This window comes from Hylobates moloch, unplaced genomic scaffold (assembly GCF_009828535.3).
Source record: "Hylobates moloch isolate HMO894 unplaced genomic scaffold, HMol_V3 SCAFFOLD_1, whole genome shotgun sequence".
Lineage (NCBI taxonomy): Eukaryota > Metazoa > Chordata > Mammalia > Primates > Hylobatidae > Hylobates > Hylobates moloch.
Window position 1 is genome coordinate 214,826,934 of NW_026652276.1, and position 18,665 is coordinate 214,845,598.

Below are 18,665 nucleotides of genomic sequence, written 5' to 3' on the forward strand. Positions count from 1 at the left end.
TAACTGATTTTTTTTCTCCTCATATATTTTCCAACTTATTTCCATATGCCTGGTAATTTTTTTATTGGATGCTAGACATGTGAGGTTTTTTTTACATTGTTAAGTACTGGATTTTGTTATAGTTCTTTAAATATTGTTGAACTTTGGGAACACATTTAAGTTATTTAGAATTATTTTCATCATGTCAACCTTGCTTCTAGGCTTTATCAGACAGGTCCAGGGTAGCTTTTACTCTAAGGCTAATTTGGCCCCCGCTACTGAGGCAATATTGTTTTCAAGACTACCTGACACCCTATCTATCAGGAGGTTCTTCCACTCTAGCTAGTGGGAACATGGACCATTCATTGCCCTGTGTGAACTCTGGGATTATTCTGCCTGCTCCATTGAGGTAGTCCTCTCTGGCCTCAGTAGTGTCCTTTACACAGACCAGTACTTAGCCAAGGTTCTACACAGAAGATCTACACAGATCTTATGCTCACACATGCTCCCTTTTGCTCACATGTGCTCTCTTTCTCTCCCCACCCTCCTCTCTCTTTGTGAAGCTCTCCACTCTTCAGTATTTTGCCACAGTAAACTGTAGCTGCCTTGGTCTTCCAAAACTCCAAATATTGTCTCCTCAACCTAACAAGACTGCCAAGCTCTGTCCGGGTCCCTTCTTCCTGCATTATGGCCCAGAAACTCTTCAGCCGGGGCACTCAGAGGGCTTACGTCATTTGTTTTTCATCTCTGGTGTCTGAAACTATTGTTTCTCATATTTTGTCTGGTTTTCTAATTGCTTAAGGCATGATTTCAAGCTATTTTATACTGAAATACTTTAATTTTACTTCCCTGCAGAGCAAGAGCATTTTCTTCATTATCATTAATGCATTATCAAGATAGCATTATCACTATCACAATTAGAATAAGTTTCTAATATCTCCATATTTCTAATATGTAGTCAATTTTGCATTTTCCCAGATGCATTGTCCCAGAAATGCCCTTTTCAGCTGGTTTGTTCAAACTAGGATTCCATCTAGGACCATAATTGTTATGTGACTTAAGTCTCTAATCCCTAACAGTCACATTTTTCATGACACTGATACAGTGAGCGGAACCAGCCAGCCATGCTGTAGCATGTTCCATCTTCTGTATTTGTCTGATTACTTCCTCTATTTCCTGTTACTAGAGGTTAGGTCTGAAAGCTTGATTAGATTGAAGTTAAATGTTTTTAGTGAGAATATATCATAGATGATGTTATATTCATATTCTATCTCATCCATAGACCTGTAAGAGCTGGCTTCCTTACATTAATTAGGCCGAGCTCGACCCCTGGATGAGGCTTGTGACCTTCTAATCCCTCCATTGTATAGTTTGATTTTTGTTGTGGGGAAGTAGTTGATGTTCTATAACGTTGATCCTATGTGGAATGTTCATTTCTGCAATTTCCGGGTCAACTTTCATTTTGTTTTTTTGTGTTTGTTTGTTGGTTTTTGAGATGGAGTCTCGCTGTGTCGCCCAATCTGGAGTGCAGTGGCGCAATCTTGGCTTACTGCCACCTCTGCCTCCCAGGTTCAAGTGATTCTCCTGTCTTAGCCTCCTGAGTAGCCGGGGCTACTGGTGTGCTCCACCATGCCTGGCTAATTTTTGTATTTTTAGTAGAGATGGGGTTTCATCATGTTGGCCAGGCTGGTCTCAAACTCCTGACCTCAGGTCATCCACCTGCCTTGGCCTCCCAAAGTGCTGGGATTACAGGGGTGAGCCACTGTGCCTGGCCTCAACTTTCATTTTATCTTAGTACCAATGGATAACCTTTACCTCAATCAGTTGTTTTATTAGGGGCCACAAAATGGTTTTTTTTTTTTTTTTTTTTTTGAGACGGAGTGTCACTCTGTCGCCAGGCTTGAGTAGTGGTGCAATCATAGCTTACCTGGAACACCTGGACTCAAGCGATTCTCCCACATCAGCCTCCAGAGTAGCAGGGGCTACAGGTACACACCACCCACCGCAGCCAGCTAATTTTTCTGTTTTTTGTAGAGACAGGGTCTTGCCGTGTTGCCTAGGCTGGTCTCAAACTCCTGGGCTCAAGCAGCTCTCCCGTGTCAGCCTCCCTAAGTGCTGGGATTACGCGTGTGAGCCACTACATCCTGCCTTATTTTGTAATTATATTATTTTTTCTACGTTTATTAGCTGGTATTCTTCCTTAAAATAGGACTTTTTGAATTTGGTAATGTTGAAATATAGTTCCTACTGGAAAGATAGCACAAATGTATAATTTTTTATTTACCAAATTTCAAAGACAATTTTGTTTTAATAGCCATCTTAAATGGTGACAAATGAGTTTTGTCTGACTTTCTCTCTTCGTTGATTTTTCATATTTTTCAGTACGTGTAATTACCTGTAATCATTTATTTTTTCTGGTGCGCTATCATCAGCTTTGGCCAGAGGGACTCACAGAGCTGGATTCTAGATTTTGAAGTATCATAGACTATCTACATATTTAATATCTTTGACAAGCCCTTTAATATTTGTTATGGTTCTTTTTTAAGCCAGAGAATTAAACTAGATAACAAGGTTAGCTTTCAGCTCTAGAATTAGGATCCTGAGCTCTGCTACCAAATACACTGCCCTGCTTCTGTCCAGCTGCAGAAAACCCTCAGCCTGTCTGTCTTTCAGGCCTTCCACAAGCTGGCTCCCCCATCCATTCAACCGTTTCTCCAGATTCCTTGACAGAAATTCCCTCCTCCAGCCACACTTGTCTCCTAACTGCTACTCATGACCAGCTCATCCTTCATCCCCAGCCTTCACTTACACCTTTTCCCTTACCTGAATACCTTGCCTCTGCCTCTCTAAGTATCCAAACCTCCCCGTCCTCCAGATCCCAGTTCAGGCTCTCCCACCTTTTTATTCCTGTTCCCTTACCTGGTCTTTTATATTCATTTCCCTCTTCTCTTGGAATATCACTGTTTCCTGTTCTAATTGATGTTTTCCCAAGTAGATTACCATCACCCCTGAAAAGAAAAGCCCATGCTTATTACCAAGAACATTGCTAGGCCCAATAGAATTACAGTATCTGCTAATGTCATTGTTATATTTCTTTTTTTTTTTTTTTTTTGAGACGGAGTCTCGCTCTGTCACCCAGGCTGGAGTGCAGTGGCGCAATCTCGGCTCACTGCAAGCTCCGCCTCCCGGGTTCATGCCATTCTCCTGCCTCAGCCTCTCCGAGTAGCTGGGACTACGCCCGCCACCACGCCCGGCTAATTTTTTCTATTTTTAGTGGAGACGGGGTTTCACCGTGGTCTCGATCTCCTGACCTCGTGATCCGCCCACCTCGGCTTCCCATGTTATATTTCTATATCTTTTCTAACATGTAGCACCTTCTATTTAGCTGAATAACAGCCTTAAGGTGCTTTTGAAGTGTGCATGGGTGTGTGTCTGTGTGTGTGTATGTGTGTATGTTGGGAAAGGAGGGTGTTGGGGATATTTCTTATAAATGCTAATGCTTTCCTATTCATTGATTTATTTCTACCTGTATGTAATGGGTTCCATTACATATCAAGAGGTATTGACAACTTAGCCATAGAGTTGCATTGATTCAAAATACATAAGTCAACAATTACTGCCTTATTATGTAATATTAGCTAGGGAAAGAAAGATGGCCCCTGGGATCATAGGGTCTAATTAAGCACAACTGTTGTAGACTTTTTCCTCCCTTTCCTGCTGTTATGTTTTGTTGTGTTGTGTTGTGAATATGAAATCACAAACCCCCAAATAAGCCTCACAAAAAGACAGCTGTGCTTATAAGATTATGTTCGTCACAGATTTTATTCAACCATAAATTATTTCAACTCAAAATGTTAAAAATATATATTATTGATAATTTACATCATATGCATTTTCCATGTTTTTATTGGCAAATAAATTTAACAGTAACTTATGTGAATTCTAAAGGCATATAGTTTTTTTTGATTGTCTAAAATTTGGCCTCATATTTTTTGTTTAAGCCTGTTTGTAAATTCTGCCTAACTCTTTAGCCTGACAAACAGAGCTTCAGAGTTTGTTTGTTATATAAGTATATTCATCTTTTCTGAACAGTGAAACTTTTTGAAATTATCTTCTATACTTGAAGTGGATCATCTAGTGATTAGTGACATCAGATTGAATAAATTATTTATATTTTCTTGCTGGAGATGAGTGATATCCCAAATGTTCAGGTACTGTGTGTGTGTATGTATGTATATATGTCATTAAAGGACATTCATGACTTGGCTTCTGACTGTCTCACTGAGCCCTCCCACCTGATCACGCATACATACACCCCCAACCCCCACTGCCCTACACACCCTCTTCACCCCAGCCATGAACAACCACTCGCAGTTCCCTGAATCCCATGCTGTTTCATGTTCATACTGCTCCATCTACTTGAAGTGCTCTTTTTCCATCTTGGTTCTTTCTACAAATTGCAATTATTTATCTTGCAGGACTTAATTCAGTTGTACATTCTTCCTTCTCACCTCTGTCTCTCTGCCTTTCACCCAAGTCCAATTAACTCTTTCTTCCTCTGTGCCTCTACTGTACAATATGCAGATGCCCATCATAGCACCTAGGACATTTTATTGTCCCTATTCGTGAACTTATTTTCTTATCCTGCTAGTATCTAAGATTGTTGGAGGGCAAGAATCTTATCTGGCTTTGTATCTCCTGCAGTTAGGCTAGTGTTTGGCATAGAGAAGGTACTTACTTATTTATCTATTTAATCAATTAGCTAAGTTCCCTGCTGTTTCCCCAAACAACTTCCCATCCTCTCCAGAACAGTTTTCATCTGGTAGTCAGTAGCAGTATTGCCAACAATACTGCTATGTCTTCACATTTTAAAAACATATCACAAGTAAAAACCATTGTATTAGAATATCAATATACCTAAATGTATTCTCAAAGGTTTTCAAAGAGGTGCCTGTTTGTAACAATGGTTGGAAATAAATTGTTTAAAATTGAGGCTTAACATGCATTCATGTAACCACCAACCAGATGCCTTTCCCAGTCAATATCCTCCCCACACTTCTCTAAAAAAAAAAAAAAAAAAAAAAAAAAAAAAAAAAAAAAAAAAACCACTCTTCTGATTTGTCTCACCATGTATTAGCTGTGCCTGATCTTGACCTTCACATAAGTGAGAACAAACAGTATATATCTTTTTGTGACTGGCTACTTTCATTCGGCATTATGTCTGTGATATTTTTCCGTGTGAACTCTTGTGTTAACTACTAGTTTGCTCTTTTTCATTGCTCTGTAGTATCTCATTGTATGAATATGTCACAGTTTTATTTATCTACTCTACTACTGATGGACATGTGGGTTATTTCTAGACTTGGCCTTGAACATAAAGTTTTGTTTGAGAACCAAACTACAGAGCATAGCATTAGACCTGCTTTTTGTCCTTTCTCTGCCTTCTAATAGGTGATGAATTGATCTTAATATAGGATGTACTTAACTTTACTCATTCAGTTAACAAATATTTATTGAGTACCTGTTATGTTCCAGGTCCTGAATAATTGTCCCTCACTTCTGGAATCTCACAGTCCACTGAGGAAGGCAGACCCTAAACAAGCAATTATAAGTATGCTAAATGTTGTAACAAAGAAATAAAAGATGTTCTAGGTGTTTATAACAGGAAGACCTAATCTGGTACAAGGATTAGGGAGAATCTTCCCACAGAAAGGATATGCTAGCTAAGACCCGAAAGAGAAACAAAAGTACTGTCGGGAAGGAAGACAAGGAACAGCATTGCAGGAAGGTACAAGGTCCTGAAATGGTAATGAAGATTGAAAGAAGCCCCATGTAGCTGAATCATAGAGAGGGAAGTAGAAAATGGTAGGAGATGGGGCTGGTAGGGTAGACAGAAGCCATGTTATGAAGGTCCTTATGAGTTATCTGAGCAACGTGAGTCTTCATCCATTAAAGAGTTTTAATCCTATGAACAGACATAACTTTAAATTTTTTTTCTTTTGATGTTAACCTTACAAATTCTGAAGTGCACAAATCTTAAGCACAAAGAATTTTTACATACATTTTTACTAACACAACAGCTATTCCATCAGTATAATTCCAGCACCTAGAGCGTCCTCTCCTTCCCAGTCAGGACCCTCTCTAAGGGTACCCACTATTCTGACTTCTATTACCAGAGGTTACTTTTCCCTGATTTTGAACTATAATAATAACAAAATTATCCAGTTGTGCACCTTTGGGTCAGACTACTTTGACTCAGCCTAAGATCTGCACAGTTCATCCACGTGTTGCATGTAGCAGTAGCTTGTCTTTTTTATTACTCTGCAGTCTTCCATTTTATGAGTATACCACAATTTCTTTGCCCCACTTGCCCACTTTATTGATTGACATGAGAATTACTTTTTTTTTTTTTTGGCTGTTATAAATAAAATGATTAGGCCAGGCACAGTGGCTCATGTCTGTAATACCAGCATTTTGGGAGTACCAGCATTTTGGGAGGCTGTGGTGGGAGGATCATTTGAGGCCAGGAGTTTAAGACCAGGCTGGGCAACATAGCAAGACTCCATCTCTACCAAAAAAAAAAAATTAGCCTGGTATGGAGGCCTCTGCCTGTAGTCCCAGCTACTGGAGAGTCTGAGGTAGGAGGATCACTTGAGCCCAGGAGTTTGAGATTGCAGTGAGCTATGATCACACTGCTGCACTCCAGTCTGACCCCATCCCAAGAAAAAAAAAAAAAATTAAGCTAGAACTGCAATAAATAAATAAAACTGTTGTGAAGATTTGTGTTCATGTCTTTTGATTGACGTGAACACTCATTTCTGTGGGAGGTAGAATTTTCGAAGATTACTCTGCGTTCAGGGTGGAGGCTGATTTGGAAGAGAGCAGAGGTGGCAGTTCCTCAGGCACCAGCTCTTGGATGTATAGCCTTTTGCAAGTCATCTTAGTAAAGAGAGGACACATTCATAACAGTTTAAACATCATACAAATCAAAGCATAGATTAAAAAATGGAAAGCATATTTCCTTTTGGCTTCTATCATTACTGTCGTTTTCATAGTTATTATCATTGTTTACAGCCAGCTGCAGCTTAGAGCTGATAGTAACTGGAAAGACAATATGATATGACAAGTTTTACTGAAACATTTGTGAAGCCCCATTTTCACGATTGCTTCTTGTTGTTCCAAACCCTTGTTAACCTCAATAGGAAAGGCACCAAGTTTTCAAGAGGTCGAAGAAGAGACCCAGAGCCAGCAGAGGAGACATGGGGTTTTATTATGGGCTTACATACAGGGGAGAGAGTCCAGTGGGGGCGGGCTGGGCAGGAAAACCGCAACCACCTACAAACATCATGCAATTTATAGAGCATTTCCACTTACCACCCTCCCACCAATGACCTCCACCTGGCAACCTTAATGTAACCCAAAACTCGGGGCCTCAGTCCCCCATATGGCTGGTGTTCCATGAAATCAGCCAGGGCCTCAGATGTTTATCCTAGATAAGGAAGGAATCTCCAGGTTAGCCACTCCCAAATTACCTAGCTCAGAACACACATTCAGGTGCATCAGCCACACAAGATCATTCTAAGGAGATGTTTACATTATTGCTCTCAGGTGTGCTTGCCCTACACTCTGTGTGTGTGTGTGTGTGTGTGTGTGTGTGTGTGTGTGTGCGCGCGCGCGCGTGCGTGCGCTCGCGCTGGTGCTGGAGATGTGTGTCTGAAGTGATAGACATATTTCTCTGACCAATATAGAACCTTAGATTCTTAGCAGCATCTCTGAACTATCCTCTCAGGAGCTAAAACAGTACAGATACAGAGACTCCATTCGCCAAACTAAAGTTGTTTTGGTTTTGGTTTTGTTTCTGAATTGTGAATTTATTTATGTCTTAAAACTTTAAAATCAGCACATTTTGAATTGGGAAGTTATGTCTTAAAATGTTAAAATGAGCACATTCAGTTATATATACATACATAATGAATTGCCATTATGGAAAATAATACAATCAGGTGAAGTTAAGAGTGCTGTTGTAGAAATACCCAAGACTTTCCTTAGAACCATGGGAATTAAGATACAGTGTAGTGGCTGGGTGCAGTGGCTCACGCCTATAATCCCAGCACTTTAGGAGGCCGAGGCAGGCGGATCATGAGGTCAGGAGATTGAGACCAGCCTGACTAACACGGTGAAACCCTGTCTCTACTAAAAATACAAAAATTAGCCAGGTGTGGTGGCACGCACCTGTAGTCCCAGCTACTTGGGAGGCTGAGGCAGGAGAATCACTTGAACCCGGGAGGCGGAGGTTGCAGTGAGCCAAGATCACTCTGCTGCACTCCAGCCTGGCAACAGACTGAGACTCGGTCTCAAAAAAAAAAAAAAGAAGATACAGTGTAGTAATAAGGAGGCAGTAGTCTGATTTCGCCTTACCAAATCAGGCTCTTATCCACTACTACAATTACACTCTCTCTCATTTCACCCTATTCTGAAAGTGCTGTGCATGTGCATTAAATTAATAAATATTTATTGAGCACCTGCAATATGCTAGATACCTTGCAAGGTGTTAGAGATATGAAGGCACAGTCACTGATCAACAGGAATTAGCAGCCTAGTGGAAGAGATAGCTAATTGAACTAGTGATTACCACACTCCAGTTAGAGCGTGGGCCAAAATGCCAGGGTCCTCTGGTGGCACAGAAGGGCATTTAAATCAGAGCAGGTAACCCTTGAGGTGATTCTTCAAAGATGAGAGTCATGAGCTAGGAATAGTATTCCAGACACTAAGATGAGGCACAAAGGCACAGAGGCAGAAATTAGCCTGGTGCAGGCAAGGAGTCACTAGTAATTTAGTGTGGTTGGAGCAAAAGATGGGCATGTTCAGAGGAACTGGAGAGGAAGCATAGAGGAAAATAATAATAATAATAATTTAAACAGAGAAAAAAACTTTTAAAAAGAGAGACAGAAGCCTAGAGGGGTAGGCAGGAGGCAGAACTGAAGAGGCTTGGTGTTCAGGAAAGGGCTAAGAAGGAAGGATCGAGAAGTAAGAGGCCTGATTAAGCTCACCCTGTTCACAGTGGTACTCCTCATGTGTCCTTAAGCATGTCATTGGGCCTCATTAGTATAACCAGAGAACTAGCGAAAGTTCCCAAACCATGAAACGCTGTTCCAGTAGATGTGAAAAGATGGGCTATGAACAATGGTTTCATTACTTTGATAGTTAAGGGAAGACTGAATACTGCATTGGCCTCTTTAAGACTCATCATGACTCTAGCATATTAAAGGTTTCTGAAGTCCTCCAGTAAAAACACCACTTCAGTTTTCTTTAATTCAGTATTTTCCAAATTATGTGGACTGGGAGCCGATTTTCTGTAACAGAATATTAGTACCATGAGACAGAGCCCTATTCTGGCAAACAGTGGACGAGTTCTCAAAGGTACAATCATCTTTATTTATTCACTGATGAAATTTGTTTAAGTGCAGAACCAAACAACTGGTTCACTAGATTACCAGCGTATCCCTGTAATAAACTTTAGGTGTTTATTTTCCACCGCAATATTTTTTTTATTACATCAACTGTCCTGGGATTTATTTTTTCTTTTCTCATTTTTCATGTCATGCACAGACTTTATTACCTAGTAATAAGTTGCAAGAAATGTGAATTGAGTTGTTTCTAAGCAAATATCAATCATTTATGATTTGTTTAATAGAAATTATAATGAAGAAAATCAGGGTTTTGCTTATGAAGTTATTATAGTCAACATTAGCAAATCTCAAAATTAATAATGTGTCAGTAAATCATTTGCATTGCTAAAGAGATCAAATAAATAAAAACAGGATTGACCTTGTTAAAAATTTGGTATTTTCAACATTTATCTGTCAGAGCCACTGATTTGGAAATTGTTATAAATTCTTGAAAAATGGAAACTTTTTTCCCTGTAAAAATACCCATCATTTGGCAAACTACGGTGTCATTTTTCTTGAAGAGAATGTAGTGATTGATTATCCAGAGTGCCACCATGACAAGGTAAACCAACCAAATAGCTGGAAAATTGTATGTAATCATATAGCATCACAGAGGCTCTGTGTTGAGCACAACCATTAGAATTAAACCGTGGCATTCTAATCATTCCCTGCTGGTACTTCCTTCCTGTTCATCCCCAAAACCTTGACCTCCAGTGGATATGCAGAGGTGTTTGCAGTCATCCCTTCCCCTCCAGATGCTATCAGCACAATTCTCATCAGCTGAAAGCTCGCAATAACTACAAACCAAACCCAAACCACCCAAGGAGATTTCAAAATGCAAGATGTCTGTGTCTAACATGCCTCATGTATATGACATTCGGAGATTTATTCTGTATATTAACATTATTAATCTAGTTTCTTTTATTAATAGTATTGTCCTGAAAATCCTGAGAGATTGTCAACAACTGAGGGAAGGGAAGGATGGGAGATGGACAAAAAGAAAAGAGGAATGCTGATCCTTCTTGAGAGGCTGATAATCTATTCAGAAAGACAGAATACACCTGAGATGACTTGAGAGCAGTTACACAGTATTTGCCCAGTGTGAAAGTACCAGTACACAAATTGAATGCATGAGTCATGGGGGCCAACAGAGTAAAGGAGCAATCCAATTATCCTTGGTTATTAGAGAACTAAATTGAGTCATAAGAAAGGAAGGGGCTACCCAAACCTACCCCAGAGATGGTTATCAATGGCATACTTGGGAATAGAACCAGGCCCTTTCTCCCAATAATCAGAGGAATCTCCTCATGCTCATCTTCCCTGCAATGTTTTAGATTTTAAACAGGCTTTGTTAGGATGGCTGAACTCCACTCTCCTTTATTAATTGCTGCCCACATGTTGTAGGATATCTTGTGTTCTGAATCAGGATGAGGATTTTAAATTCTTCTTAGCATAGGGACGTGTAGCCAGGCAGAATCAATTCCTGTCACTCACACACAAATACAGAGGAATGGGATTATGGATCAGGGTGAAGCTGCAGTGCTTTAATCTTAAAATCAATACAGAAAAGAAAGTTGAACTTGTGGGGATTCTATAGAGACTGTAATTTGGCTTCCTATGAGGTTTGCCTTATAGAATATAGCTGCTCCTTCCTTTTCACCTTCTGATTATTTTACTGGGGTGGGAAAAATGAGGGGAAGGGGAAAGATGACAAGAAACTTCTACCACCAAATCTTCTTGAATAAGCATGCAAGTGTAACTCATAATTCAAGCTAATCCCCCATTGTGTTGAGAAGAGCTATACACCTTTGTTTATTCTTTTAGAAAATAATTAGCCAAAACCCTATACCCCATAATCTGTATTTAAGCATAATAAAAATGCCTTTGATTTCTTCATAGTTCACTGTCAAGACTGGAAAAGTATTTTTTTTAAGCATACTTTTATGGCTAAGCATACAATAGCCTATGTAATTTTATATAAATACAAAATCAACAAACCAGTTATTGACCGAAGGATTCCAAGCTGCTCAGCCTGTGATTAATATTTACCCCAGTGTAATTCTGCTTCTTTTGAAAGAGGCATGAACTAATGGTTTAAACAACTCAGTCTTTTCTTAATCAAAGATTTAGAATTTGTTGACTATGCGTCTTTTTCAGATATAACACTGATTTGCTGCACAATGCTTTCGGCATCTAGCTTTAAGATGGGCTTATTTTTCCTTTCGGATAGTTTTTTTAATTCAGTTTTAAAATATGTCTGCGTGTGTTTGGACCCTACGCCTACAGTGGTGACAGCAATATGAAACACTGTAATCTCGTGAGAAAATGCACTGTGGGCAGCAGAACTCTGGTCTGGCTCTGAGGCAGAATGGTATAGTTAGAAGAGCAAAGCCTGGAGCTCCTTCTTTGTTTATTTCATCTTTCTAAGCTTGTTTCCTCATCTTTAAACTGGGGATGATTATAGGATATACCTGATAGGGGTGTTGAGCGGATTAAACGAAATAAAATATACAAAGTGCTTATCATTGTACTTTGCACTTGTAAGAACCCTATAAATGTTCATGATTATCATGATTATTATGTGAGTCTCAAGTGAGATAACATATGCTGTGTTTGTGAAAACATTCTACAAGCTGTAAAACACAATACAAATGTTAGTTGTTATTCTGAATAGATTGCTGGTTTTGAAACTTTTAAAATAAATCATGGAAGGTTTTTTCTTTGTGCTGCCTGTCATAGGTCCCTAATCTCAAAAAGCCTTGGAGTGATAAATCAGGCTCCAACTGAATATGCATTTTCTGTCTTAAAAGCCAGTTATCTTGTGAGTGTCAAGAATTCCATGATATCAACTTGAAAATCCCTATTCTGTGTCCTTCCAGAGAAAACACTTGCTCAGGTCTTGGGAAGACCAGCGCTGTGTAAGATACTTATTTGGTTGTTGTTTTGAGTTCATATTTCAAAATGTCACATTCTTCCAGGAAAGCTCAGGTACCGTAAATTATGACATACTTGGAGTTGTCCTTCCTTGTCCTACACGTTACTTGACTGCAGAAATCTCATATCCTCTCTTTGTTGTTCATTTCCAGAGCACAATCATTGTGGAGAAGACAGTGCAAGACCTCCTGAACCTGATGCATGACCTGAGTGCATATTCAGATCAATTCCTCAACATGGTGTGTGTGAAGCTCCAGGAGTACAAGGACACCTGCACTGCAGCTTACAGGTAGAGCTTCTGTTAGGGGCTAAGCAAAGTAATGTTTGAGCCTGATGGTGGTTCTGATTGGTGAAATTGCCTCAATAGCCTAATTTCCAAAAGGATCATCTCTGAGTTTGTCAAGAGATGGGAACATGCATCATGGAAATAGTCTCCTAGACCTTTGTATAGTCAGACCAACAGAGAGAATGAAAGTGAAGAAGGGACACAGCCACCAGGACTGCCAGTGAGTGGCTCAGATTGTGTCAGCCTTGATGTTCATGAAAACCTAGAATGATAAGACCATGTTCCTCAAGGAAATTCCAGATCTTGGTTAGTCTATCTTGCGGTTAAAAAGATCCTTAAAGTAGAGCAATTTGAAACTCTCAATAATCTTTAATAGTGTTTCTTTTTAATTAAAAATATATTCTTCCTGATGTTTAATTTGTAGCATTCCTACTGTCACAAAAGAACAGTTACCCCTGTTTTCAGCATTAGTAGCAATGAAAAACCATTGTTATGAACTTGAAAACCATCAGTTATCCCTCGATTTCCTTCCCTAGGTTCAAAAAAATCTCTCTGGGCTTGTGGAAAAGATCATAGCAACTCTCTAAGAAAGCTAATAATGGGAACAAATTATGGTCTGGTTCACAAGACATGAAACAATTAGGGAAGAAAAGAATGTATAAAAAAATACTAAATTATATGTGATATATAATGAAGGATAGATAGGTAAAGTGCAGTACATAATCAGGTGCTACTTGTACAGTATAGACTGAGGGCAGAAGGAACAAAACACAAGAAAGAGAAAGGGTTGTAGTCGGGAATGGTTTTGCAGGTGAGGTATGTGCTGGACTGATGAAATTTACAGAGGCGGAGAGAATACATAAAGGCAGGGATGGAGGAAGCAATAAGACAGTTGCCCCCTATTTTATTTTATTTATTTATTTATTCATTTATTTTTTCAGAAGGAGTCTCGCTCTGTTGCCAGGCTGGAATGCAGTGGTGCAATCTCGGCTCACTGCAACCTCTGCCTCCCGGGTTCAAGCGATTCTCCTGCCTCATCTCCCTGAGTAGCTGGAACTACAGGTGCACGCCCCCTTGTCTGGCTATTTTTGTATTTTTAGTAGAGATGGGGTTTCACCATGTTGGCCAGGCTGGTCTCGAACTCCTAACCTCATGATCCGCCCACCTCGGCCTCCCAAAGTGCTGGGATTACAGGCGTGAGCCACCACACCCGGCCCAGTTGCCCACTATTTAAAGGGGACAATGAGGTGGTAGTTTGACTGGAACAGAGTTCCTAGGAGAATCTAGTAGGAGATAATGTTGAATAGGAAGATTAAGACCAACTAAAAAGGGGTCATAAAAAAATAAGATTCTGAAAATGTACATGTTGGATAGCAGATAGGGAATCATTATAAGTGAGCAAGGAAGCAGTGTTTACGGAAGATTAATTTGGCAGAGGAATACAACATAGATTAATGCTTAACCTTCCTCATTCCAGCAACAAGAATTATCCACAGTTACATGGACAAATTAAACAACAACCATCTCATTGAGATGCAGTCCCAATAACCTTTTATGTTCAATAATTATTTATCAAAACTTATATTTAGGTTAAAATCATACATATAATTAACAATTATGTCAATTGGTTGTGTACTAAATAATAATTATAATGGCAATTCAAACAAAAGAAAGTTAAAATTTAGTCTTGCGGTAACAGAAAATTTAAAGTTTTTGGATTTTAATTTATACAGATAGTCTTTTGTAAAAAGTTACAATGGAATAATAAAATAATTTCAAGCATAAAAATATATTTCATTAGGATAAATTCCAGTGAGGAAATGAAATAGAAATAATAATTCAAAGAGAAAAAGGAAAAGCAAAAAATATCCAGCTGTTAAAGAAGAGCTTGTTCATATGTATTTTAAATGTATAATGGAGGGTATCAAATCCCTATGGCATTGAGATTCCATTGGATACTTTTTTAAAATCTTTAATTGACAAATAATAATTATATAATGAGCACAATTGGATGTTCTGATATATGAATACATTCTGAAATGATTACATTCAATCTGATTCACATATCCATTACCTCTCATACTTGTCTTTGTGCTGCAAACATTTAAAATCTACTCTCGGCATTTTGAAATATATATTACATTATTATTAATTATAGTCACCATGGTGTTCAATCAGTCTCAAAATGGCATTCCTTCTAACTGAAACTTTGTATGGTTTGAGCAACATCACCCCACCTCACCCCACACCCACCCCAATCCCCCAGCCCCCAGCCTCTGGCAACCGCTGTTCTACCCTCTACTTCTATAAGTTCAACTTTTTTAGAGTCCCCATATAAGTGAAATCATGCAGTATTTGTCTTTCTGTGCCTGGCCATTGGATACATTTAAAATAGTGATTTTTAACAGTGTCAATCTTTAGGATATGCCAAAATTTATATCTTTTGCATGCTAAAAAAAATTAAATGTCAACTTAAAAAGGGAAGGAGAATATAGTTTTTCAAAATTATTTTAAGGGATACACCAATAACAATTGTAAAAGCCACTATTCTAGGTTAATTGCCTGAGACTGGAATTTCTGGGCCATAGAGTCTTGGATTTTCAGTTTTACAAAACCAGACTCCAAAGTGGTAGTAACCAACGTCTCATCTACCAAAAGAGAATAGAATAAAATATTTTAACTATTAAAACTTAGGCCTGGTACAGTGGCTCACGCCTGTAATCCCAGCACTTTGGGAGGCCGAGGCGGGCAGATCACCTGAGGTCAAGAGTTTGAGACCAGCCTGGCCAACATGGTGAAAGCCCATCTCTACCAAAACTACAAAAATTAGCCAGGTGTGGTGGTGCACGCCTATAATCCCAGCTATTTGGGAGGCTGAGGCAGGAGAATTGCTTGAACCTGGGAGGTGGAGGTTGCAGTGAGTCGAGATCGCACCCCTGCACTCCAGACTGGATGACAGAGTGAGACTCTGTCTAAAAAATAAGAAATAAAAATAAAACTTAAATATTAAAAAGTTCAAAATTTTTAAAATAATTGCATTTTAATAATATTACATTTTAAATTTATGTTTAACCTCCATTAAATTTAAAGCTTTTTTTTTTAAGTAGGGCATGCCCTCTTTTTCTAGTAAGTTATCTGATTATGGGCACCCAGTAACTTTCTCACAAATAATAATGTTGATAAATACTAATTACAGTGGAGATGTTACATAACCTGACCACAATAAGGTCAAGTTGTCTCTAGAATGTAAATCCCACTGATGGCCGTTTATATTGTATTATTGATGTTGTTGTCTTGAAAGACATGTTTTAAGTTCTTGTAGCTTGGCACCATATTCATCATGGGTGATTTTTTTTTCCCAATCATTTATGTTCCTGCCTCTCAAGATGTCAAGTGGCTGAAAGCCACTGCATCTGCAAAGCAGACTGGTCGCTGTTGAATAGTTTTCATCTGGAAGTTTTCTCTTAGTTTGAAGTGATACTCTCCTGTCCATTGGACATAGTTCTTTTCTCTGGTAACAAATCAGTTTAATCCTTTTATGAACGCCCTTCAAATATATAAAGATAGCTATCATAGTCCATTTAGTCTTGTTTTCCCTCCTTAAACTGAACACTCCCAGTTTCTGGTATGCCCTGGTCTATGAACTATCCCAGTCATCTTTCTCCATTACCCATTAGCTTGACAGTGTCCATCTTAAAAAGGAGTGCCCCAGAGTATACCCAGTGTTCCAGATGTACCCTTTTTTTTTTTTTTTTTTTGAGACGGAGTCTGTTGCCGGAGCTGGAGTGCAGTGGCGCAATCTTGGCTCACTGCAGCCTCTGCCTCCTGGGTTCAAGTGATTCTCTTGCCTTAGCCTCCTGAGTAGCTGGGACTACAGGCACAAGCCACCATGCCCAACTCTCTATTTATTTATTTAGTAGAGATGGAGTTTCACCATGTTGGCCAGGCTGGTCTCGATCGAATTCCTGGCCTCAAGCGATTCTCCCACTGCCTCAGCCTCACCAAGTGTCCAGATGCACTCTGGGTGTTGAGCAGCACCATCACTTTCCTTGTTCAGGACCCAGTGCTGGACACAATGCTTCTTAGTGTGTCCTATCCTTGCATTTGTCAGGTATTTACTGAGCAGTTACCAAGATGCTGTGTGGGTGTGTGGGGATAAAGAAATTAATCAGTCAAGATTCTGCCTTGCATGTGCTCATATTCTTGGTGAAGAATAGAAAGGGAAATATGGGACAAAGAAATAGAAAGTGTATATCCACAGCATTAATTCATGACAGAAAATATGGCAAGATAGGTAAAAATGCCTTGCTGTGGGAGGAAGAAATTACAAAGGAGGACAGGGAAGGCTTAGTGAAGGATATGAACTAGGCTTTGTGAAGAATGTAGAGGAATTAGACAGAGGCTTGAAGAAGAGCACAAGCAAGTCATAAATGTCTGGGATGTGGAAAGGAAGGCTTGGGTCAGACTGGAGGATCGCGAATGTCAGACTCAAGGAACTCTGCCTTTTTAAATTAGGTAGCGAGGAGCCACTGAGTGGGTGTTAAGCATGGAGTGCCATGTGGATACCTGTGATTTAGGGAAATTTTTCTGAGTTTTGTGTAAGATGGATTTGAAAAGCAAGAGTATAGAGATAGAGGGGAGAGATACATTAAGTGCCTGAATTAGGGAACAGGGAAGGGAAATAGAGAGGAAGGAACAGATTAAGAGATGGTAAAGAGGTAAACTTGATAAGACTTGGCCACTGATTGGCTATAGAAGAAGAAATACTGATTGAAATTAGTATTATCTTTTCTATGCTATATTTGTGGTGATTTTTGTAAAACACAAATTCAGGATCTCACATTTACCCATTAAATTTAATGTTATTTATTTATTTAGAGAGATTCTCACTCTGTCGCCCAGGCTGGAGTGCAGTGGCACGATCTCAGCTCACTGCAGCCTCTGCCTCCCAGATTCACATGATTCTCCTGCCTCAGCCTCCTGAATAGCTGGGATTACAGGTGCCCACCAACACACCCGGCTAATTTTTGCAGTTTTAGTAGAGACGGGGTTTCACCATGTTGGCCAGGCTGGTCTCAAACTCCTGACCTCAGGTGATCCACCCACCTTGGCTTCCCAAAGTCCTGGGATTACAGGCATGAGCCACCATGCCTGGCCAAATTTAATGTTATTTTTAAGTCACCATTTCAGCCTATTGAGATATTTTTGAATTTTCATTCTGTCATCAAAAAATCTTAGCTATTCCTGTAAGTTCCTTGTCTTCCTTGATTACATAAGCAATCTTTTTTTTATGCATGTCATTGAAAAAATGTCCAACAGCATAGGATTAAGTTGAGAATTTGGGAGCTATACCTCCTGACACTTCCTTGTATGTTGACATCTGTATATTACTTAGTGCCTCAGGAGTTTGTATGTTTTTCTAACGAGGAACCTGGGCTTTAGCTCAAGAGCAGGCCCTACAGCTTAAGTTTAAATGCCAGCTTTTCTACCTACTACTTATATGACCCTGAAAAGCTCCTCAGCCTCTCTGCCTTGATTTCCTCATCTGCAAAAAGGTAATAATAGTCCTTTCCTCAAAGGGTTATCTCAAAAAATGTCCATTTTTTATAACTGGTTTTAGCGAAGTGATATGCTCCCCCCAAAATGATTTGCTGCTATTTTGATAATGATAATAATGGTAATGACAGTGATTGTCTTTACCAGTTCCCATGACAGTATTCCACATATTTCATAATCTGCCCTATAAAAGATTGATCAGATTTCTTGCTGGTGTCTTCCCAGCCTGATTCTTTTTTTTTTTTTTTTTTTTTTTTTGATACAGAGTCTCACTCTGTCTCCCAGGCTGGAGTGCAGCGGCGCAATCTCAGCTCACTGCAAGCTCCGCCTCCCGGGTTCACGCTATTCTCCTGCCTCAGCCTCTCCGAGTAGCTGGGACTACAGGCGCCCGCCAGCAAGCCCTGCTAATTTTTTTGTATTTTTAGTAGAGACGGGGTTTCACCGTGGTCTCGATCTTCTAA

At 39.5% G+C, this 18,665-nt stretch overlaps 1 protein-coding gene across 4 annotated transcripts in view; it reads left to right on the forward strand.

Annotated features, from left to right (window-relative positions):
* Positions 1-18,665, forward strand: part of EXOC4 (exocyst complex component 4) — an 828,468-nt gene that overhangs the window by 636,786 nt on the left and 173,017 nt on the right. For all 4 annotated transcript variants that reach the window (XR_009209424.1, XM_032761776.2, XM_032761777.2 and 1 more), the window contains one exon: positions 12,515-12,651. Coding sequence is in view for 3 of the 4 variants with exons in the window: in XM_032761776.2 (XP_032617667.1) it covers positions 12,515-12,651 (137 nt within the window). In the remaining variant the exon portion in view is untranslated. The remainder of the gene's footprint in view (positions 1-12,514; positions 12,652-18,665) is intronic.